The sequence below is a fragment of the Sparus aurata genome, chromosome 17 (genome assembly GCF_900880675.1).
Source record: "Sparus aurata chromosome 17, fSpaAur1.1, whole genome shotgun sequence".
NCBI lineage: Eukaryota > Metazoa > Chordata > Actinopteri > Spariformes > Sparidae > Sparus > Sparus aurata.
Window position 1 is genome coordinate 24,325,322 of NC_044203.1, and position 23,730 is coordinate 24,349,051.

At 39.9% G+C, this 23,730-nt stretch overlaps 3 protein-coding genes and 1 long non-coding RNA gene across 4 annotated transcripts; 2 read left to right on the forward strand and 2 right to left on the reverse strand.

Moving 5' to 3' along the window:
- Positions 1-4,321: 4,321 nt before the first annotated feature.
- On the forward strand, positions 4,322-7,094 carry mrpl51 (mitochondrial ribosomal protein L51). Its single transcript, XM_030393593.1, has 4 exons — positions 4,322-4,508; positions 4,735-4,837; positions 6,174-6,281; positions 6,695-7,094. Exons 2-4 carry the CDS (start codon positions 4,747-4,749, stop codon positions 6,889-6,891), a joined length of 396 nt encoding a protein of 131 aa, XP_030249453.1. The 5' UTR covers positions 4,322-4,508; positions 4,735-4,746; the 3' UTR covers positions 6,892-7,094.
- A 1,036-nt stretch (positions 7,095-8,130) lies between these two features.
- Positions 8,131-9,390, reverse strand: LOC115567232 (uncharacterized). Its single transcript, XR_003981155.1, has 2 exons — positions 8,800-9,390; positions 8,131-8,695 (listed from the first exon to the last, which is right to left on the reverse strand). It is a non-coding gene; the product is annotated as an uncharacterized LOC115567232 (long non-coding RNA).
- Positions 9,391-9,523: 133 nt separating this feature from the next.
- LOC115567228 (vesicle-associated membrane protein 1-like) lies at positions 9,524-17,361 on the forward strand. The gene is made up of 5 exons (XM_030393595.1): positions 9,524-10,350; positions 11,310-11,451; positions 12,168-12,326; positions 12,738-12,789; positions 15,401-17,361. Coding segments are annotated over exons 1-5 (372 nt in total). The 5' UTR covers positions 9,524-10,348; the 3' UTR covers positions 15,418-17,361.
- A 52-nt stretch (positions 17,362-17,413) lies between these two features.
- Positions 17,414-22,305, reverse strand: tapbpl (TAP binding protein like). The gene is made up of 8 exons (XM_030393586.1): positions 21,968-22,305; positions 21,164-21,376; positions 20,813-21,082; positions 20,511-20,711; positions 20,234-20,401; positions 20,047-20,150; positions 19,687-19,912; positions 17,414-19,251 (listed from the first exon to the last, which is right to left on the reverse strand). Exons 1-8 carry the CDS (start codon positions 22,017-22,019, stop codon positions 19,184-19,186), a joined length of 1,302 nt encoding a protein of 433 aa, XP_030249446.1. The 5' UTR covers positions 22,020-22,305; the 3' UTR covers positions 17,414-19,183.
- Positions 22,306-23,730: the final 1,425 nt, after the last annotated feature.

Consider the following 23,730-nt stretch of genomic DNA (forward strand, 5'->3'; position numbering starts at 1 on the left):
TATCTTGTCTATATGCCTCATTTGTTATTCAACTGTGACCGTGTTTATACAATGATTCATCTATTTACAGGATCTATCTATCTAGCTAACTGGCAAGGCCAGACACTTCTCACACACCTAGTAATACCAAAGATCAATTTAAAGGGTAACTCCACCAGTTTTACACATTAAAGTGTGTTTACTGGTCTTGGAGAGTACTACTTCATATGAGAAAAAGGTAGTACAAAGCCTTTGTGCCTCCAGTGATGTCACTCAGTAGCTAAGTTGCATTGTGGGTAATTTAGGTGCTAGGATTTGAAAGAGAAGAAGAATATATAGTTTAAAACAGCCAATTTCTGTTTCCATACTATGTCCAACACTGTTAATGGAGTGCAATGCTACAGGAATGGACTGCTTTTCAAAACATGGTGCCTACGTAACCCACAATGCTCCACAGTCACTGGATGCAGTTTATTAGATTACACGCAGCTTCATCTGGAGCTACAAAAGGCTCCATACTACTTTTTTCACATATGCAGTAGTACTCCCCAAGACCCGTAAACACACTTTAATGTGTAAAATGTTGGAGTTAACATTTAAGGGTCCTGTTAGGTCCTTCAAGACAAAGATTTGGGGAATTGATCAGCTGATATAATACACTTGTGACAGCGAAAAGAAAAGCTGGAAGCAGGACAATCAGGAATATATAACAATTGCGTTTGCAGCTCATGTGTCAGGTGTTGCAGCATTTTTCAACAAACATAGAAGTCTTGAAAAACTGCAAAAAAAAAAGGGTTGGAAAAACTACTTTAAGTCGAAAGCACAGCTAGATAGATAGCTGATTGTGATAGATTAGGATAAGATTGGTGTCTTGATGGATACAACTGAGAATATGTGGGTGAAACCACAGAGCTGTTTTTCTTAATCTTGTGGAGACATTTTCCCTGGTAACCGCCATGATGTGACTGCTGGGTGAGTGATACTGTAAGCCTTAAGTCTTTTCATCTCATCCACCTCGAACTTCCTATTCACACTAAAAGCTGTCAGCCTTCAAATTTAAATCAGTGTCGCACTTATTTCAGAGTGGGGCTTCAGATAAGAACAAACTGTTCAAACTGTGTTGGGGGCTGCGTTGGGGGCATTTGCCGGTCACATGTGTGAGGTGGTCTTTCCTAGAGCTGATGTTTAGTCACCAGCACTGTATCTGAATATGAGGTGAAAGTTACGCGAAGGAAAATGCCCCTCACACGGAAACAACTGAGCTTTGAGCGTGAGGAAATGCAGATGATTATGTTAATAAGGGCAAGCCTGGAAAATAGTCAAATCAGATTGCTTCTGTAGAAATACAGCAAGTGAGTAGTTTGTTCCTGTTACAAGCTCTCACTTCATTGTTCTTGCGTTAACCCTTAACAGGCATTAAAACACATTAAATACTCAGGTGTAAGGCTTTCTGACTTATTGTAAACACTGCTGTGATATAATTTCAATAACTGACATGATTATTTCACAGTATTCTGGACTGTTTGTGTAGGTGATGAATTATAATGTTCCACTGGGTTTTACTGGCAGAGGAAGCAGCACTCAGATTAAAACATGCTGCTCTGCTGAGAAATTCTTAATTTTGTTAAGTCAGCATTTTGATCAGCGCTGTGCTGAGTGCGACATGGAAACATGACCGCTTATCTGTGGTGCAGAAACTAAATGCTCAATAAAAGTTTCTTCTTGGAATTATTAGTGCAACAAATGCTAATCTTTGATTTACTCATCCTGCACATAAAGATTGATTTATACTATATAATTTGTATTGTGTGTCTTTTTTTTTAGTCTACTGTGGATCCAAAGTATCTCAGCATATTTTGAAGAAGGTCGAAACGTTTCTTGCAGCACACATGCAGGCAGGCACTTACTGTAAGACAAGCTGCTCTTCTCTGCACAGGTCATTGCAGTGTGGTTTTATGTTAAAGCTGAATGGAATATAACATTTTCAAAAAATGTTTTGTCTGGTTTGAATTTCCACACACATACTGACGCCTTAGCCATTATGAAATTAAGACAAAGATCAGTTTTGGCGCACTTGTTTCTTTGAAAATGACAAAATATTCCATCTAGGTCTTTAGAACAGTAAGACTGAAAGTATCAGTATCTGTGTCTGTGCGTCTGTGTGTTTTGGGTGTGTGTGTGAAAAGAGAGAGAGAGAGAGAGAGAAAGAGAGAGAGTAGATAACATCCTGGATGTCTGCAGGTTCTCATGTTTTCATCCCAGCTGCTCTCACTGACTAAAACTGATCAGGTTTTTTTTTGTTTTGTTTGAATGAACACCTGCAACACGTTCACTTAAATAGCAGGTTGCAAGTTTCATTTAGCAGACTCTATTCTCTATTCTAACTAATGTTAGTCACTGTTGCTCTCTGTTCATGGAGCAGAGAGAGGTACTGGAGAACATATAAAAGTCATACCCTTTGGACTGTCGCAAATAAAACACCTTAAACAAATCATCAGCAAAGTTTGAAATAGACAACTGAGAGGGACAGCAAAGGTTTCATTTTTCACGTTACGTCCCATGCACTCACATATGGCCGGTAAAAAAGTGATAATAACGTGTAAATTGCTATAAATTGTCACAAACAGCCCATTTAAGTACACAAGACATGATGCATACCCGCACATGAAATGTGTCCAAGAGTTTCATTGTGTCAGGGATCATTTACCTTATCATCTTTTACACCAGCATCACAACAATAACAGATAAACGTGCAGTTTGATCATTTCAAGACAACATGAACGCTATAACAACAATTTGACATTTCTGCACCATCAAAAATGATTTTGTAATGGTGACACAGTACATTTACTCAATCAGAATCAGAATTAGAATTAATAAAGTATTCTGATTCTGATTGAGTAAATGTACTGTGTCACCATTACAAAACCATTTTTGGTGGTATGCATCATGTCTTGTGTACTTAAATGGGCTGTTTGTGACAATTTGTAGCAATTTACACATAGTTATCACTTTTTTACTGGCCATATGTGAGTGGATGGGACGTGACGTGAAAAGTGAAACCTTCGCTGTCCCTCTCAGTTGTCTATTCAAGCCTGTTGATGATTTGTTTAAGGTGTTTGATACTGCTGTACAGTGGATTTATTTGCGACCGTCCAAAGGGTGTGACTTTATGTACGTACACCAGTACCTCTCTCTGCTCAGCAAACAGAGAGCAACAGTGACTAACATTAGTTATAAAGAATAGAGTCTGCAAAATGAAACTTGCAATCTGCTATTTAAGTGTGGGAGAACTGAAAATTTGCAGGTGTTCATTCAAACAAACAAAAAAATATATCAGAAAAAAAAACCTGATCAGTTTTAATCAGTCAAGTACAATTTCACAACTCTACACTATTTCCATTTAATACAACTTTGCAATAAAGTGTACACTATGCTATATCTTTTATGCTTTCTCTGACTGCAATAGTAGACTTTTATTTTTAGACACATACCCTTCCATGTGCCATGTATCTCCAAATAAGGCGATTTTCAATGTTAAGTTATTAGATAGATTGAAGGATTATGTGTTCTTTTATGGGTTGAGACAATTCTCCCACCTTCAAAGATGAATACACTATTTAAAAGCCCTGTTGGATTAGCTGGAAAATGCATTGTCACAAAGCTGAAAACAGGCTGTGTTTTCCAGAGGTCATGACTTTCTACAGCAGTGTTTTCCAACCTTTTTTAGCCACAGCACGTTATTTACATTTTTTTTTTTTTTTAATCCTGTGGCACACCACCAACCAAAACTGTTACTAAATGACACACTGTAGCCTAACCCTATAGATTAAACTACCCAACAGCAAATAAAGCAGTCCAGTTCAAATGAAGCATATAGTAAAACACCATTAACTGTTTCTCTGCAAAATGAGCACCTTTACTGTTATGGGTCTATTTTAAGTTAAGTTTATTGATAGTAAGCTTGATTACCTTTACTACTTAATTTTGAATGCAGGACTGTTACGTGTAGTGGAGTAATTGCCCTGTATTTATACTTTAACTTATGTACAGGATGTGATTACCTCTTCCACCTCTGCTAGCTTGTGGCTTACCTTGATGAACACTGTTTGAATACAAGCTAAAACTTGTCAGTCAGTTAGACATATTTTTTGATAGACTTCATTTTCTGAACGAATGTGTTTTACTGTTCTCACTTATAAAAAAACGCATCTTTTCATTCAAACTCCCGAACTGACGGATGTGGTCTCTGGTACTGCTAACCCCCTCTACTGGGTTAAAGATGTATTAACAACGGCAGACTGTCAAGCGTTTTTTTTTTTTTTTGCGCCTCTCTAATGACACTACGGTACCAGCGCTGTGCATTGTGGGACACAGAGTAAGATGGAGGCGGCCAGTAGGAGCATGTTGAAGCCTCAATAACATGAAGTTTTAAGTGTCATATAACTGTATAAGGCTATCATTTATGTTGTGTTGTAACAATATCGAAGATTAAGTGGACAGGTCATCGTTGCGGGAACTGGAAACGGGTAATGTTCGCGGTTATAACCGCATTTAATGTAGCTAATGTGCTAGCGAAAGCTAAAGCTAAGGGTCACTGTGAAGATACTTGAAAAGCTAACGAAGCTAACGCTGTGTTGTATGGGGAAAAAAACTGTCTTGCTAACTTGTTGAAACACAGAGAATAAGCGTCGAATAACCATTTTAGAACGGAAAACCTTTCATGTAAAGCTGAATTTTATTGTGTTCATGTAGACAACGTCAGTCATGTCTGCACTGGGAGGGTTCCTGAAGGCTGGAGCGTCCTTCTGTCAGTCTGCTGGGACTCTGCTCCACACAGCAAGGAGCATTTCTACAGGTGAGCACTGTTACTAATTTTAATATGCACTTGTAATTAATGCGTAGCCTCACTCAGTTTGTTTTGTGTCTGCACTTCAGCATCAGCGTTACTTCTTGTGCATACAGTGCATGCTCTTGGTAATTCTGTCAGTGACTATGCATAACCGCTGGGTGAAATAAAATCAATCGAGACAGTCTTAATTCCCCACTGGAGAAATTAGGTCAGCCACAGCACCAGAAACAGAGCACTTAGGGATCCAAAAACTAGTACAACGACACCATGAATCAAAACTAGAAACCATCTGCCAGTATAAAGAAGGCAAGAGGAGCAAACATTTAGTGATTTAGCTTTATACATCACCTAAGGTCAGTATACTTATATTTTCTTCCCAATGTGCATTAAAGGGTTACTGTGTAGTTTTGGAGAAGACATTTAAACTTAGTTTTAAATTATATTTTATATAATATTGAGGTAACAACACAAACTCAGAAATATTATTTTCAGTAATCAGTGAAAACACAAGCTGTTATCAGAGGAAAATAAGGTCCCCAGAACACTATGTGAAGCTAGAAAGGTGGCAGGGTCCGCCACATATAAATAAAGTAAAACAGTATGAAACTGTGTTGTCCTTTAAGGTTTATTTGTTTATTCAGTTTATTAAGTCGTGAAAACAAAGAGAGTTTGTTAATTTAGTTTGTTTAGGCATCCTTAATAAATCAGTCAATGAAGATCTTTCTCTTCTGATTAAAATTTCTTCCTCAAAATTACATTTTAGTTAGTAAAATTTGAAAGTAACAATTATTGTTCATTCAAGATGCAAGATAAGGGTTTGTTTTCTGACGATATTATTTCTGATATTTACCTGCTTGTCATGGCCCATATAGATAATCTCACATTTTTGTATTTTAAAATGAAGCTTTTTAGCTGCAGTTTATTGCTTACTTCTAACTTCTATATCTGAGTGTGTAGACGCTGCTTTTGTTAAGTCAATTTAGGACATTAAGCCTCAGATTTTCTTCTCTCTTATCAGCTAGATAATTCCAATAAACGTGCTGATGATTAAGAGATCTGATCCATCCACGATTTTCATTATTGTTTTGTTTTTAAGAATAAATAATTGATCGTTTATAATGCCTGTTACTGTGTCCCATGGTTCTATTTTCAAAAAATAAGTTTTGGTTTTATCCGAACAACGGACCGAAACACAAACATATCCGGTTTACAGTGATACAAATTAGAAAAAAACTGAAATCAGTAAATGTTTGGCATATGTGCAGGTTTTTTTTTTTTGCAAAAATGATTGCAATCACATTTAACTACCCAATACTGACATGAAACTATATGTCATCTTCAGGGACATGCTGCCTGATCAGGATGCATGCCATCCCTGAGCCGAAGAAGGTGGACAGGTGGACTGAGAAGAGGAGCATGTATGGAGTTTATGATAACATCGGCATCTTAGGTAAGTGTCCAGAACCAGTTAAAGCCTGTTTGAGACCCTCTGTTTGTTTATGGTTTAGTTGAATGAAGTCAGTATAATGTTCAGTGTGTTGTTCATGCAATCAGTTCGCTGAAGTTTGCTCGTTAGTGTTAGATAACAAAGAATCAAAGCCAAGTGTTACGTCATGATATATGAGGTACAAAAGGCATAAAGGAGAATCAGTAAGCGTACATAAAAATTGACCATATCAGAGAAAAGATAAATTGTGTTTACAGCGTGATCAGTTTAACATCCCAGCTCAGATGGTGCCTTGATGAGTTTTGATTTGTACCCCAGTTCCCAACTCTTTACAATCAGTTTTTTGCTTCCTTTCGCTCTTCTTTATCCCAACTACTGTGCATATACAAACTTATCTCTTTACTTCATGTCTGCAGGGGACTTTAAAGCTCATCCCAAAGACCTCATCGTGGCTCCCTGCTGGCTGAAGGCTTTCAAAGGCAATGAACTGCAGCGTCTAATTAGAAAGAAGAGGATGGTGGGAGACAGAATGATGACTCTGGACAGACATAACTTGGAGAAGAGGCTCCGCTTCCTCTACAAACGCTTCAACCGCACTGGCAAACACCGCTAATATGGAACAAACTAAACTGGCAAATACCGTCCAGCCAATAAGGACTGTTTGAATCGGTGTGATTTCATCCTGTCAAGAGCTGTATATTGCCATTTTTTCTAAGTTATAATCATATAAAGAGAAATCAATGTGTGTTTCAGAGTGGCACACTTCCTGTATTCCCGTTTGTTTTTGGTCCCATTGAAATACATGATATGAAAAAAGAAATGAAGGCTTTTTAAAAAAAAATTCTTATTTTAACCACCAAACTTCCTTTATCTCCTAGACACGCCTTTGCTGTGATGTTCTTACCTTAGTATCTCAGAATAGAGAATAAGCATCATCTTGGAGAGTTCAGAGATCAGGATGAGGGGAACCATTAGAATATTTAAATAAACGGTGAGTGTGCTTATTCGTGGGGCAACGGTGAACCTTGTGTTGATGCTTGGGTTTGCTCTAAAGTCACAGACCATTTTCAAAGCATCATTGAATATGTGTATCGATACTTTTTATCCATAATACATTATGTATAAAAATAAACTTTCTTTCTATAGCAACTCTTTAAAACCAGAGTTACCATACAATATATAGCTGCAAAGATAGCAAATGAGAGAGAAATGGGTGCATAATAACCAGATCTCAAGAACAAAACCAGAAAGATATAAATGAGAATGGTACTCAGTAGAGAACAGTCCCCTTTTGTACTCCCTCATGGACACCAGCCACCTAATACGCCTGATTTTTTGTTATCCTGTAAGATCTTTGCATTTTTCCCTGAGAAATTAAGGAAGATGTCAAAAATGCTGTCTCACAATGTTCCTGGATCTGCTCCTCTGTCTGGATCCACACCAAAAGTTAATGGGTTCTATTCTGGGCTGAGACCCATCCTGCATCCAAGTCTTGTGGACATCCGTTCAATAGGTTTTCTTTAATCCTGCTGACAAACCAACCAACAAACTAACGTACACGGGTGAAAACAACCTCCTTTTCATAGGTAAAAACAAAACACCATTTACACAGTTGAATAGACATGTAAATATCCACTTGTTTGTCTGTTAGTTGTGTTTTTAAAACCGATCACTGACTCAGCTGATCTGATATTGGATATTAACAGGGAGTTTGATTCAAAATGTCGGAGCCAAAATAGCTGAAGCACGATCTCCTTTTATCTCCAAGCAAGAGAACACAACAGATGTGAATGGAGAATATTTAATTCTAATAATATGATGGAAAGCATCACGACAACACGACAACCAAAGATTGAGGAGTTGAATGTTTAATAAAGGTTTATTTATCAGTTACAAAAAGCTGAAGAGGTACACAAAATGTGGGAAAGCTGGTTGTGCCAAATAAAATAAAAGAATTATAACAAAACGTGGCCTCACTAAACTCTATCTTAAAGAACAAAAAGCAATAGCCCAACTAGCTTGCCAAAAAAAAGATCTTTTCAGAAACAAATACAAGGATGGCACCAACCGATAAACCTTGTGTCTCTAGACAAAAAGTAACTATCGGTGTATGAAATGTACAGGGTACCCCCAACTCACCTAAATGCCCACAATCTCCCACCACATACCTTCAAGGGTTTTATAGGTCTGTTCACACACACAGAGGTCAGGCAGACAAGACACCTAGCATAGGAAAGAGAGAGTGGACTCCGTCGGCTGGATTGAGGGGAATGTGGAACTGGTGGTGACTTTCTCCTATACCCACCTGAGCACGAGTGAGGTCAGGACCAGATGTTGGCTGATAAAACCTGAATCGTTCATCCTAAAGGTGAAGGATGGTGTTGAGATCAGAGCTCTGTTCAGGCCAGACAACTTCTCTGATAAAAAAAAGGAGAAGAAGAAATAATGAGAAAGTCAATGCCTTTTTGACCTTGCTTTGTGCACAGGGAGATTTGTAGAAAGCCTAAAAGTAGTTCCTTACCTTTGATCATAAGGTACATCTGAGTGGCCGTGAGATATAAGGGAAAGGAAAAAAAACATGCATCTGGTACAAACTGTGTCAAATGTTTGCCTTTTTTTACAAAACAAATGCTCTAATTGACAGGATCGCAAATGGAAATAGAAAAAAAAGGTTTTGAGACATTGGTCTAAAATGTCCTTGTGTGCTCGGATGGAAGTCCAAAACATCCACAGAACCAAAGTGCAATGCAGATAAGGGTGTCCAAACACTTTTGGTCATATAGATTATATGTTTTTTTTTGTTTTGTTTCATGTTCCATTGCTCTGATGGCCATCTCCTGGGACTTCTCCCCTTTTTTTCACGGCTGACTTCACTCGTACACATGCACAGAGCCGATGATCGAAATGCAAAGGGAGCAGAGGTTGCAGACTCGAAGGAAACCGGGATTAAATGAGAGCGAAATACAAAAGGGAAGTGTCATACAGGAGCAGTAGGTCTTGGGGGTGGGGGGAGAATCCCTGGCCTGAGGAGGAAACAGTCGAGTCAACACTCTGTAGGCATCCACTGTACCGCAGTGTCGTCCTGCCGCCCCATCCGGCACAGAGAGCTGCAGTACTGCAAAGTGTGAAGGGAGCGAGAGGAGGAGGGGAGGAGGGGAGAAGAGAGGAGGGGGAGGGGGGTACCGCACTGTCGTTACGAGTCCAAGTGGAGAAGGCAGGAGGAGAGACGCATTATTGCAGTAGCCTTACAGTGCCACAGCACTTTGCACGGGCGAAACTACCGCACAACACGCACATCCGAGAGAGAGAGAGAGAGAGAGACAGAGAGAGACAGAGATAGAGAGAGAGAGAGAGAGAGAGGTGGGGGTGACAGAAATCCAAGACAGACAACTGAATTCTCATGACTGGACTTTTTCTGTCTTGTTCTTTCTTCCCTTAATTTTTGAAATTGCACGCATTTTGCCAGCAGCTCTCAGAAGAGGCAACTCGAGCGAGCAGCCAATCAGCGCTGCGCCTCAGCCTCCAGCAGCAGCAGCTTTGTAAGGACTCCATAAAGCCAGCATCATCACTCGGACGAGCTGGAAGCAGCATCCGTGGGATTTTCCCCCCTTATTTTTTATGACTATTCATCCTGCATGGATTATAATTCAGAAGTACTTTTCTCCTGATCTCCTTCACTTCCTGCTCACACAGTGAATTATCACCTGAGCCGTTTTTAACGTGTCTCGGTATTGCGGTACTTTTGCTTTGCTGACGACTTGCGGTATAAACGCACCGCTAGAAGATCTGCTCCACTGCGCCAAGAGTCCCCCTCCTCTGCTCACTGACCGCTCTCCACTTCACTCACTTCACTCACTGAGAAATTGGACTTTTTGTTTTGCGCCACTGCTTGGAAATCCTAGTCTCTTTTTTTCTGTGATCCTGCTGTTGTTTTTTTCCTCTTCCTCTTCTTCTTCTTCTTCTTCTTCTTGTACTTCAGACCCTCCCTCTCCTGCTTCCCCTCATCCTCTTCCTCCTCCTCCTCCTCCTCCTCCGCTGGCCGTGAGTCAGTTCAAACAGCTGCATAGAAGATGTGAGTATTAATGCGGCTTTTCTGCTGCGCTCTTTTCACTACAACACAATGAAAAACCTCTCTCGAGCTGCACTTGATGAAAATGCATTCGAGCCAGCTCGTTTCCTTGCATGTTTTTTGCCATTGAGGGGCTCTGAAACTGAACTGATTTATTTCAGCTTGATGGATTTTGCTGACGCAAGTGAAATTTTCCGTCACAGCACCACTGAATTATGTATGCAGGGTTTGACTGCTGCCACTCTAGAGCCTTGGGTTGAGTTATTTTGAGCTTTTTAGATCATTTTACACCAGAGATTGGAGAAAAAAAAAATGTTATATCTCATAGTGGTTCAGAGGGTTTGAGCTCACCATCACCTGCTTTGTTGTCAAATGACTGATGCTTCATGACTTTCTTGTCCCGCTGCTGCAGTGGCTGTGATTTATATTGAATGGCCCACCAAGGCATGATCCGCTGAGGAGCTTGTTTGCTCAGTTTCAAACCTCCTGTACCCATCCCTCCTCTCCCCTCTGCTGGATTAACCCTTTCACTCTTTCCACACCTCACTTTCCAGCCTTACCTTCTCCTCTAAATCCGGCCCAGCTCACTGTAATCCATCACAAGAACTTCTCCCCTCTTTTGTTCCCACCATAATCTCTTGCTCTCAGAGGACTTTCTGTTACTCGCTTTCCATCTGCGGCCTATATTTTCTTTCTCACCGTTGCATCTTCTTTTTATATCCTACCCCCATCCTTCACCTGCTCTTTTTTTCATCCTCTCTCATCCTCATCCTCTCAACCCCTTTACCTCGCTTGCATAATGTGCAGTGGTCTCCTTCTGTTATGTGCTGAAGGTTAGATCTCAGCGTTGTTTTCTTCCAATGAGAATAAAATTAACTGCTCTCTACATGAGATGAACATACATCAGTTATCAGAATATCAACTCAATGCCTCGTCCTCGTCCTCCTCGTGCTTCATCTTAGGTCCGCCCCAGATGCTGCCGCAGCCCCCGGTGCTCCTGGAGCCCCCGGTGCAGATGGAGCCCCAGGCGGCGGCCCACCTGCAGGCCCACCCAATACCTCCAGCAACCGCAGGCTACAGCAGACACAGGCCCAAGTCGAGGAGGTGAGCTGCAGCAGGCCCGATGCGTCAGTCGAAAAATATCTGGACTCCCTGTACATGCACAGTGCTTAAACCAGAGACAATCAAGCATGTAAAATGAGATGTTGTTGCTTATATGTTCTCTGGAAAAGTCTGTTCTTATTCTATCCTATTAAAATGGATTGTTATAAATTCCTTTCCAGACCCTTAAAATACAAGCTGAGTTAAGCAAAACGTCCCTTTTTTTAAGCCTTTCACAGTAAGCCATATTTTCACTTGTTTTGTTGTGATAACAAAAAGGAGAAAGCTCATTTGACTAATGACCAAGTAACTCATAAACTACAAGGAGTTACATCAAATGACTGGGTTGAGACTTTTTGCATTTTTAAAAGAAAATCGACTTTGGATAAGAATAAATAAAAGATGGATATGTGGACTCAAAAGTTTGTGCAGCCACATGTTTTGACAGTTTCCAAAATAAATGTGGGGTTTTTACCTCGAACAGAGAAAGAAATCAGTGGGGCTTTTTCCTTAACATACTAAATATAGCCTAGCACGTAATGCTGCAATTTGCAAATGCATAGCAACTACTCATTCATGATATATGATGTAGCTTCAGAAAGCCTTTTGTCCCCCGTGCTGCTTTCCTTTAACCATGCTTGTCATCCTCTTTGTCTCCCCCCCCCCCAACCTACCACACCCCTGCCAAATGCCTTCTCATCCTCGCCACTGTGGGATAGGTGGTGGACATCATGAGGGTGAATGTCGACAAGGTTTTGGAAAGGGACCAGAAGCTTTCAGAGCTGGATGACAGGGCGGACGCTCTCCAAGCCGGAGCCTCCCAGTTTGAAAGCTGTGCAGCCAAGCTAAAGAACAAGTACTGGTGGAAGAACTGCAAGGTGGGCACATTAGTGTAGGTGCATTAAACAGATTGTTGTTACTGTAAGATACTCACAATCTAATCTATTAGTGATGTGCGGAGGTATATTATGTATATAGAGTGTTTGAATCAGATCCTCAGCTCTTTTACTTTAGAACATCAAACTATTGTTCATGCTGAGGTGAACACACAGCGTCTGTTCTGGGGATGCTCCACACACTAATCTGTTAATGAGCTGCTGTGGGAGCCTGACCAGATGCTTTGGGGTAAAATGAGAAAAAAGAAGTCTGTTATTGTAGCAACTCAGAAATACTCAAGAGATTCCATCGCTACAGCAAATGCAAATAATCTCAAGTGTCTTAAATATGTCTTTTGGAACTGCACACACAATTGGGCACTGTCACTTAATGTTGTTGTTCTCTCGTTTCAGATGATGATCATGATGGGGATCATTGGAGTCATTGTGGTTGGAATAATCTTCTGTGAGTAGAAGATCTTGATATTAATACAAAGATTGACAAGTCTATTGACTATCTATGACAGACGGGTTGATGTACAGGTTTTTATAAATAGCAGCAGAGTAACTGTCAGTAGGAAATAGTATTTATGTGTTAGTGCTGTTAATTTGACAGGAAATTAAGATACAGAGATGATTTTCGTAAAAGGTGCACTATGTAGTTTTGGGGACAAGATTTATGGCCCAAACAAACAAAATAAACAAACTGTTTTTGTTTTCTTGAGTGAAAAAAATGAATACAGGAGGGGGCAATCAGTGGTGTAGTTGGGATTATTTAAGTGGGGGAATGCTATTCTTATGACAACATCACAAAGAGTACTACATGCCCGTATGAACACACATAGGGTTAAACATTATCAGTATTTTTAGATCATACTGGTAGACATGGCAGGACATCTTTCATTCCAGCATAAGTGCTGAGGCATTGGCTATATTCATTTTCCTGCTTGCCAGGTGTTGAGTTTTTACTCCACTGACAGTTTTGTCAGAGCAATTTTGTCTTCAGATATTTCTTTGCATAGATTTACCAGGGGTTGGGAGAGCTTAAAAGACAAATCGTGTTCTGCGATGAACGTGCACCCGCGTTTTTTCAAGTCTCACACACACCGTCAGTCATTGATGCCGGTAAGTCAGCTGTGGTTGTTCCCGGTAATCGTGTTGTGTGTTGGATAGCGCGACCAGCAGCTCTATGAGCAGGGTCTGATTTGTGACGTGGTAGTACTTTTGTTACTGCTAGTTCCATATATTAGCTTTCTCGAGCACAAAGTGCAGAAGCAAGCACCTGCTTCTCTTAACTTCTTGCACCAGATACCAAAGGCTTACTGTCTTTACCTATTTATCTATCCACACCCAGCGCCATTTATTTGTTAATCTGTAATCAATAAGAAGGGCATCTTCCCAGACTTTATGAACTTACTCTCCATCCTACTCTCCTACGTGACGTTTTGGCATGGGCATCTATGCAGCATAGGACTCGGTTGAAGCACGTTTTTTCCAAGACCTGCCCCATTCTACTTCTGATTGGCTAATAATGTTAGTTTGAGATAGGGAGAGTTGTTCCTATCATATCATTGGCAGACGAACTCATGAACTTGAAAGCGATATCAAGACAATTTTTTTTTTCCCGCAACCAAACGCCACGCGCCAAAAATCCGGCACCATGCCGGAATACTTTAAGCCCTGTGAACAAACAAACTGACCTTAAAGGACAACACAATTTCATACTGTTTTACTTTGTTTATATGTGGCGGACCCTGCCACCTTTCTAGCGTCAAGCAGTGTTCTGGCACCTTTTTTTCCTCTGAGAACAGCTTGTTTATTCAGTTATGGAAAAAATAAATATGTCTGAGTTTCTATTATTACCTCATTAATATTAATATTAAAATTCCCAGTTTTAATTTATTCTTTAAATTTTCATAGTGTGCCTTTAAAGGATGCTGGCAGGTAAAATGTCTTTATCAGGAAAAAAACGGAATACAGTCCATGTCTACTGGAGCGTGGATTAGGGCAAAAATCTTTATTCAATGCGAATGTGTTGACGCTGTCCAAGCCAAACAGTACAAAGATCCTACATACTCTTCAACAACCCCTGATTAGGAAATAATCCAGCACCAGCTAGAGGTTGGGGTAGGTAGGGTAACTATCAATTAGAAAGGTCGTCTTGACTGACCTACTAGTATATTCCCAGAACAATGAGCCTCAACAATGGAAAAGGTTGCTTCCATTTAGAAATCCTCCCCTATTTGATCTAGATCTTGAAAGCTAAATAGGTCAAAGCACCAACAGAAGCTTCCCTCTTCCACCGAAATCACTGATCCTGAAACGCCTCGTCAGTAGCCCCTCCTTTAATCCTGTGACTTTTTGACATCACACTATGTCACCATGTCACACATTTGCATGGTTTATACCTAGCAGCTAGTTTGGCATGTTTTTGCCGGTGCCGGGTCAATAGTTTGTGAGCTGATCAATCAGAGGAGACTGGGTATTCAGGAGGAGGGGCCTTAAAGAGACAGGAGTGTTTTAGACAGAGGGGGGAAACACAGTACAGCAGCACTGGACAGTATGAGAAATCAGATGAGTTTTTGAGTATTAAGGATGTAAACCTATTCTAGTAGTAACCCAAAATAAAACTATGAACCTGAAAATGTGCATAATTCTACTCCTTTAAATAAGAACAAAATCCATACAGGCTGGAAAAACAATGATGCAGGGTCCCCAGTTAGAAATCATGAACAGTTAAAAAAAAAAAAAAGTAGACAATAAACATTACTTAAGATTTAAGTAAATCTCAACCAGCACTGGCTGGAAAAATACGGAGAGGAACCGAGTTATCGTCTGTATTTCTGCTCTAACAAGCCCACATCTGGCCGGACTGCTTCTGCTCTAATTGTCAATTATTCATAACTCCTTATTACAGTAAATTATTGATATAACACCAATCTGGCCATTTTTTAAAAATGTAAAAACATACCTGTAAACACTTTATCAGACGGAGAGAGCTCTGCTGACTGTTCTGTATTCGCTGATGTTTTGCCAGATCCATTAGACTAATGACTTCCTCTCTCCTTCATTCGCAGTGTACTTCTTCTACTGAGCTCAGCCCATCAATACGGATGGATACGGACTTGAGAACGATATGAGAGGGAAGAGAAGAAAAAAAAAAGAAACCCAAGCGTCCCCTTTTATCTGTCCTCTCCTTCCTCTCTTCACACAGTCTTCCATCAAACCATCTTGCACTTACACATGACAGTAGTGTTTTCTAGGTGTCTCTGCTCTCTTCGTCCCCCCTTTCCCTCCCTTCTTCTTGCTTTCTTCCACTCCTTTTGGGCGTCTAGTCTCACTCACTCTCTCCCGTCTCTGCACCTCATGTATTATTGAAGGACGCAGCAGGCGGAGGGAAAGAGGAAGAAAAGAAAAGGGAAGGAGGGAGAGAGAAAATTCATGTGACACGGGCAACACACGGGGCTCAGCCCTCTGAAGGGAGCACTGGGGGGAAATGAACAATGTTCAGATGGTGAATGTGTGCAGGGAGTTTGCAGTCCTTTCTTCCCCAGATACGCCAAAGCTTATTCATATTACCTTTTTTGAGAGTCCTACATTTGTAAATCGATACTGACATGCCCAACTAACACACTCCCTCTGTCACACCCGCTCCCGCCATCGCTAATTACTAACACAAGGTCATGTTAGATTAAGATTATGGATATTTTTGTTGTGTGCGTGTGTGTATTTGTGATTCAAAGCATCGTAGCCAATAGCTTTTTCCAAGTGTAGCTGGTAAGCTTTTATTCTTAACTTTTTTCGTTTTCCTGTCTAACTTTCTCTTATGTAGTTTGCAACATTCAATAATAAGACAATAAGAGAAAGAAATTAGAAAAAATGTACAAGACTGTGTGATGATATGAGGAAAGGAAGAAATGATTCAGGGAAAAGAAGTAAGAATGCAGCATTTATGTGTATGAATAAAACGTTAAAAGTTAAGTCTGGACTGATAAGCAGTTATTCATAAATTAGTTGTATAACTATGCGTCACTTTACCTCGGTTCCTTGTACCACAGGTGGTGGCATAGTAACATGCACACAAAGGAAAACAGACAAGCAGCCACTAACAGACAATCTACCGTACACATGAGCAGCCTGCTCCGACAGAGTCACAGCCATAGACAGATGAATGTGTGGCGTCACATTACAAACGTGTTTGGAAAGGTTTGCATACAAAGTGTTTCTTTGATTGTTGTTTGAGTTGGTCTGGTCCTCAAAATGCAGGAAAACGGGAGAGAGGACATGATTAAGAAAGGCTCCCCCCTCACTCACATGAAAAGACTCACCTGTCACCTGCAGTATGGTAACGGCCAAAATGAGGTGTTTGTTTCTAACTTGCATGGCAAACGGTGTCCATAGTTTTGCCTATTTGTGTGACCTGTGTATCTGCCATTTCTGAATCTAACTGCCGATTGTACATTTTCTTTTGTTAGTGGTTTAAAGGACCTGTGTATAATGTCTTTCTGATCCGATAATTACTGCTTATGCAATGCAATGATGCTAAAGAGTCTGCCAAGATTTTGTTAATTTCACCCGCTTTGGAGACAAAAAAAATAATATTCAGTGACTGCAAACAACTGCTACTATAGTGAACTGTTAAAAACATCTAGTATTGTATGGATAGATTAATAGTACCATCTGTCGGATTATGCTCCTGAAAATGTGTTTATAGATTCTTTCAGGTTTTCTGGGGGGGTTGTTGGATATAAAAGAAGTTCATTCTCCTCTCATCGGACTAATTTTGAGAGTCAAATTAAGAAAATATGAACAACCTTTATGTGCAAAATGCATTCATGCATAACTGTAGCAGATAACCATAATTATCTGATAATAATGTGCAACATATTATTAGGTTATTACCACATGAGTTATGAGAACATTGTTTCGTGATTTACAACCTGAAATGCAGTATGAGATGCAACTGGATTTGCGAAAAAACAAAACAAATGCATGCTTAACACTTTTGCTGATGCCAATAAATAAAACATCAACCGAACTGAGTGATGACCTTTATTATATTCTTTTGACACAATGAGCCGATTCAGACCTTGTTAAAAACTGTTTTTATTTCTCATTACAGGACACACCAGGCTTATTCAACTACTCTTTTGGAAGGGCTAGATTTGAAAAAATGACTTTTGTAAATGTAAAGCGTGGAGTCTTAAAATGTGTTTCCTCCTCTTTGTTTAGCAGTTTTCACAGTGTGAAAGAAAAATTATATCTACAAAAGTGCAGGAAAAACCTTGCAACTTTCTTAGAAGTAGGTTTTCAGTTTGCTTCTTGTAAATTCCCTCTGCTTAAACAGCCTGTATTAAAATGTTTTAAAGAAATAAGAGTATTTTTGTGATCCGCAACAGACATAACTACTGAATGTGCCTGCGAACAAAATGATCAAAGAGCCATAATGGGGTTTGTAAAGGGCCGCCAGTTGAATAGGTCTGGTCTACACATGCTGATGGAAGTCATTTTATAAATGAGAAACCCTGTGATTTGTCTATCACGAAGCATCAATCAACAAAATTATAAATATAACTAATTAAACAAATGTACTTATTGATAATGTCAAATAACTTAAACAGTGTTGCTGGGGCACAAAATCTTTCATTATGAAAAGTTAATTACAAGAAGAGTCACGATATTGGAACCACGCACAAAAACAAGCAAGAACAAGCCACAAAAACATTTAAAATAGTACCAATGAGGTGCATTATATTCACACTGAGTCAAATATCCAGAATATTTCCATTTGATGAAGTGGTGCAGCTATTACAAAAGAGTTTTGGGTTTGACTGTCTTGTGCCTGATTATATATGCATTTTCCTAAATTTCAGGCTGAAATATTTAGAAAAAGGGGAAAAAAAGGTCCATGGCCCCATACTGATCAGCAGAACGAAGAAGCTAAAAATTCACAGTGTGAACGCGAAGAAAAAATTATAAAAAATCAAGGCCTGAAAAACTCATTCCTGTTTGAATCAGACGAATAACATGAAGTCTTACTGCATGTCCTCTTGCGTGTAACATCACGCTTCAGTCTAAGCTGCTCGTCTTGTTTAGGATTTATACAACTTTGGAGATTGATATGACGGGAAACAGCATCACAAAATACTTACACAAATGGAACGAAATGATTTAAATATTTGACTGCACACACGCTATTAAAGTCATGTCTTGGTTACCCATATTCATAGTGCCATGGATTTGATATTTCTTCATGATTAAATTTGTATGAGCAGTAATGCACAGCCTGGAGGAGCTGAGAGGGCCTTCTGCCTACATGTGCATGATTCAACCTAATTATTACAACCCACAAACTTCAGAGAGTAAAAAAGAAACTTAAGTCCTCTGATACTCTGATGTAACAATGTAGGTTTCTTACACCACCCACAGAGGCATGCACAGTAAATGAACACAGTATTTGAGAAATAATGAAATTGCAGTGGGCAATTCATTTTTTTGCTGCAAAGTTTCGTGTGGGATTCAAAATGTGGGTTTTATGGCAAATGCTTACAATTCAACATTTTGCAGGTTACGTAAATTCAAGCTCCAAACCTGCTTAGTGCAACTTGAGTAAGTAAATAAACCCCTACCAACGAATCCCAACAAATTCATAAAGCATTCGAAATGACACATCTAAATATTCAAATACAGTAGTTTCCCCACAAATTTGCGATTTTTTTTCAGTTCAGTAAAAGGCAAGAAGAGTTAAAATAACCAGTAAAGACTTCTAATGAAATCATTCATATCTTACTGACACAAAGTATGTTTTTTCTGAGCTCAGTTTCCAGTCAGGACAGTCTACAAGAACATCTCCTTCTAACTTATCTCATGACCTGGTAGAAGAAAAGCACAGTGATGATCAGGAAACCCAGAACCCACCAATAGGAATCTGTAGAGAGAAAGAAGCAGAGAGGAGTTAAGAGACCAATAAACAGAATGATCTGCAAATCCATAATTTGAAGACAAGTTTGTTAACACTCTACTGTGGGCTAATGTAGAAAACATACACATACACCTCGTAAAACCAGAAAATATTGTTTTAACACTTTGGTTTTTGTTCAGATGAAACAAATTAGTCATAAAATGTTTATTTGCCAGCTTTATAGGTGCTGATAGGCAGATTCTATCATATTTAGACAGAACCAGGCCAGCTGTTCCCACTTGTTTCCAGTGTTTATGCTAAGCTAAGCTAACCAGTTGCTTACTATAGTTTATATTTGCTGTACAGATGTGGTGGTATTGATTGTCTGTGCTAACTGGATGAAAGTTTACCAAAACTATTTCTTTAAAAATACACAAAGGCCACACATGTACAGTGTCATACCTGGTTCAGGACTTTCTACCACCAGACTGACAGACAGGGGAGTGTCCAGGGCCACATGGGACACGCTGCAGATGATTTTAGTCCCAGGGGAGACACTTGAGGGCACAGTGAGCTGAGATGACAGGGAGTAAGTCCCATCACCATGCTGTCGATGGCTGGATAGAGAGCCCTGATTTGGCAACACCGTAGGCTCTGTGTCTGTCGGAGAGAGCGATGACCACTCCATCTGGAAGGCAGAACCAAAATAAATCTATTAAACTTTACATCTTTCACAGAGGTTTTTGTGATTACATAGTGGTGACTGACAGATTTGGCTCCTAATAGAAGACTGTACTTTCTATGAACATACTAGTTACAGACCTGAGCATCCAGTGGATAGTATTTATTGCAGTGGCAGCTCAGTGTCTGAGGTGAGCTCGCCTTCAGAACCAACTTCTCCTCTGAGAGTAAAACATGCGGCGGTTCTGAAGGATAGAGTGACAAAGGAAGACTTCAAAGACATTCTGTGGATTTTTTTTCTGAATTTATGAATTAGATTGAAACTTACGATTTATGCGGAGTTGAATGACCTGCTGGGCATGGAAAGGTCCTAAACTGACAGTACAGATGTACGTCCCCTCATCAAAAACCTTCAGCTTGGTCAGAGTCACAGAGGCATCACCCTCACTCTTGACCTGGGCAGCATCCATGCTTGAGCCCTTCCTTTCCTCATGCACTGAGGGCAAACAATTACATTTGATACAATTGATGAACAGTTTTAAAGTCACCCCTAGAGTTAAGACCCTGGATAAAGTCCCTGGCAAGCCTGTTCACACAGCACTTACCCACTGTGCTCCCCTCTGCATCGTCCAGCCTCGTCTTCATTTCAAGCACTTTTCGCCCTTTGCCTCTGTGCTGCAGTCGCCATTCAATGCCCACCTCCTGTGCTAAAGGTATCTCCTGCTGCTTGAAGCCACAGTTGAGGAGAACATCGCCTCTCAGAGGTGCAGACACAGACTTAATGTGGGAAAACACCAGGAATAATACTGAGGGGTGAGAAGCAATGACAACAGAGGAAAAGTAGTGAGACTGATGTTACTGCCTGTCTAACAAAACAAAATGGAAACAGTTAGACTCTGGATCTCACCCTCAGTCAGAAGAGTCCCCGACTGGCTAAGAGGCAGACCCAGTTTGTTTTGTATGAGGGTCGACTGGTCCCTCTCAACCGTCAAAGTCCTAAGAATCAACGCAGTGCTGAACTCAACTCCCTCCAAATTCAGGGAAACCATGAAATAAGCAGAGTCTGAACTGTCCTGGGATCCATGAGGGGAATAACGGCTTATTTCACACATCACCTCCTGCTCATTGCAGTCGGCGTGGAGCAACACATCTGCATCGGGGATCTCAGGTGATGAGACTGTCACAGAGGGATGAGAGGAGAAGTTCAATATGGGTTCATATTACACCAGACTTGATAGTTAGAGAGTGCAGGGAAAACCTTTGGCTTCTAACAGGATGGCATCCGGGTCGGGGATCGAAGGCGGGACAAACGGAGTGAGTGATTCGAATGATTCGTCAGGAGCCACTGCAACGTCTCTTAAGACAAGAGTGGCCGGAGTCCGTGTGAAAAGAGAGCCTCCTCCCATTCCACCCATTCCGACTCCCTCCTCCACCAGGCTGCAGGACAGTACCACATCTGCAACGCCATTAGCTGAGAGAGAAGATCGATCAAAATAAATCAACAATCTTTAAATGTTATGTGAATCTGGATTGAATAAATGACAAGTTTTACCTACAAACAGTAAAACAGTGGAGATTAACTGTCTTTAATTTATGGAAAAATTTACAATTTTTAAAAAAATTTTTTTTTTTAACATAATCAGCTCAATGAATCCCAGAGAGTTTTATTAGCAAGGACAAATAGCCAGCCTTGATTTATGGGTACATTACTATCTAATATATTCAAACAACTATAAATACATAAATATCAATATAAGACTGAGTTCTAAGCCCTATTTTAATTTGTTTAGTTGTGTGGATTCAAACCCAAATAAATATTTTTTCATTCATTATTGGGAGCTCTTTTTCTTCATGTGCTCAACTGTTTACTTGGTTTCAGACACATTTTACACTTTCGCATGTTCTTATATTATAGGAAAAATAACAAAATGAGCTCTATCAGACACCGTGACATGAGAGTTTATTGCTGAGCTTGACAGTCAACTTCAGGTCACATTATTTGGACTACAACGTCATGTCCACCATCAGTGCTGCATCAAAATGCAAAGATCAATGCTCTTACCATAAACGCACGTCACAAAGCATCCAAAGAAAATGACTTCAATCAGCATCATGGAGTCTAGTTTTCGTGTTTTAAGTGTTGTAGACAATGTTCAGCGTTAACACAACAAGATAAACTGAAATAACTGCGTAGCACCTCCACACTTTCACTTTTGATTTCTAACAAGAGCTCATTGTGCCACAACGCGGACTACTGCACAGCTTTTCCTGCCTCCCATCGATCACGAGCTGCGCAGCCATACATATAATATCGATGAATATGAGACAATATATTGTTAAACTCTTGAGGTAGTCCGGGAGGTACGAGCGAGTCTCGCTGCACGGCGCATGCGCACAGAGCGGCAGTGGAGGAGCAAAAGTGAAAGTGAGCAGGCAGGATCAGGATCGTCGAATGACAGAGCAGCAGGCGGCGGGTCATGCGTCACTATGGAAACAAGCACCACCACCAACACGTCGGCTTTCACTGAATTCACACTGTAAGCGCGTTTTTTAAAAATGTTTTAATGTTATGAAGTGTTTAAGAGGGGATTCATTTTTTTTATTTGAAACGTGGATGTGGTAGTAGAAGGGCTGTTGCAAACTTTTTTCGCCGACATGCTAATGATACAGCCACAAGCTAACTCAGTGTAAACAATACTGGAAACATCAATCCTGGTATCGCCTTGCTTATTCTGTAAACTTTGGTTATACAGGTTAAACAAATGAGATATTATATCTTAATTAGTGGGCTTTAGAGATGCTGGAAGATTGATTTAGTTACTTTTTTGACAGAGCAAGCTTTTTCTTCCCTTTGTTACCAATCATATTTAAGCTAAGTTGAACTAGCTGGCTGCTGACTGTAGTGTAACCTCTACAGTAACATGAGATTGGCGATAGTTTTGTCATACATCTGTGTGAAAAAGCAAAGTAACTTGTTTTTTAAGTATACCCCTTACTACTAAATCATGACAAACCACTACACCATCAAAAGGTGCAATTAGGGAAAATGCAATAATCGATCATTTTATATTGTCAACTGATCAAATGATAGCTTCTAGTTCCACGTTTATGACAGAGCTCTAACCAAGATGTTGTATAATGTTAATTTGCCTCAATTTCAATTGTCATCGCTGTTGACTTTTCTTATGTGATGAAATATAACACATCCTGCAAGCTGGAGCAACACAAAATGTAACAATTTCAGGAACCTTTTGGTGGGTCATAGATAGTCGACTAAACTGGTACTCCATCAAGCCGAGCTGTCTAGATGATGTGTTTTCCTTGATGGGTAATGTTTGAGTGGTTGGTTTAATGATAAATCTACAAGGAAGTATCTCCAGACTCTGAAGTTCAGCATTTTTTGTCTATACACTTATTTTGGTGTAACACTGTACAACCTCATTGTTTTATTCAGTGTCACTGCTCTCATCAATCTCACCTCCAGCCGCAGGCAAGATTTATCACTAAAGCATATTGCTAAACTCACTTTATGCTTCCTGCAGAGAACTAAATGATAGACAGACTAGGGCTGCAGCTATCGATTCTTTTTGTAATCGATTAATCTAGCACTTTATCGATCGATTAATCGAGTAATCGGATTTTTTTTTTTTTTGCATTTTTAAACAACCAAAACAAATAATGCATAACGAAAATGATGTGGCTGTAAAATGATCAAGCATTTCTCAAAAAAACAGAGGTATTCATTCCAACTCCAACATTTGGCTCCAAAACTAAGCCCATTTATTAAGTGCCAGTGCCAATAATTAAACAACAGTACAGTTAAAT

What these genes read in the sequence shown, in the direction of transcription:
- mrpl51 (XM_030393593.1), top strand. Translation starts at nt 4,747, where the DNA reads ATGTCTGCACTGGGAGGGTTCCTGAAGGCTGGAGCGTCCTTCTGTCAG. An exon ending in AGCAAGGAGCATTTCTACAG is followed by an intron (nt 4,838 to 6,173) that starts GTGAGCACTGTT and finishes TGTCATCTTCAG; the next exon opens with GGACATGCTGCCTGATCAGG. An exon ending in TGATAACATCGGCATCTTAG is followed by an intron (nt 6,282 to 6,694) that starts GTAAGTGTCCAG and finishes TCATGTCTGCAG; the next exon opens with GGGACTTTAAAGCTCATCCC.
- tapbpl (XM_030393586.1), bottom strand. Translation starts at nt 22,019, where the DNA reads ATGATGCTGATTGAAGTCATTTTCTTTGGATGCTTTGTGACGTGCGTT. An exon ending in CATTCAACTCCGCATAAATC is followed by an intron (nt 20,151 to 20,233) that starts GTAAGTTTCAAT and finishes TCTATCCTTCAG; the next exon opens with AACCGCCGCATGTTTTACTC. An exon ending in GGTAGAAAGTCCTGAACCAG is followed by an intron (nt 19,252 to 19,686) that starts GTATGACACTGT and finishes TTCTCTCTACAG; the next exon opens with ATTCCTATTGGTGGGTTCTG.
- LOC115567228 (XM_030393595.1), top strand. An exon ending in CACAGGCCCAAGTCGAGGAG is followed by an intron (nt 11,452 to 12,167) that starts GTGAGCTGCAGC and finishes ACTGTGGGATAG; the next exon opens with GTGGTGGACATCATGAGGGT. An exon ending in ACTGGTGGAAGAACTGCAAG is followed by an intron (nt 12,327 to 12,737) that starts GTGGGCACATTA and finishes CTCTCGTTTCAG; the next exon opens with ATGATGATCATGATGGGGAT.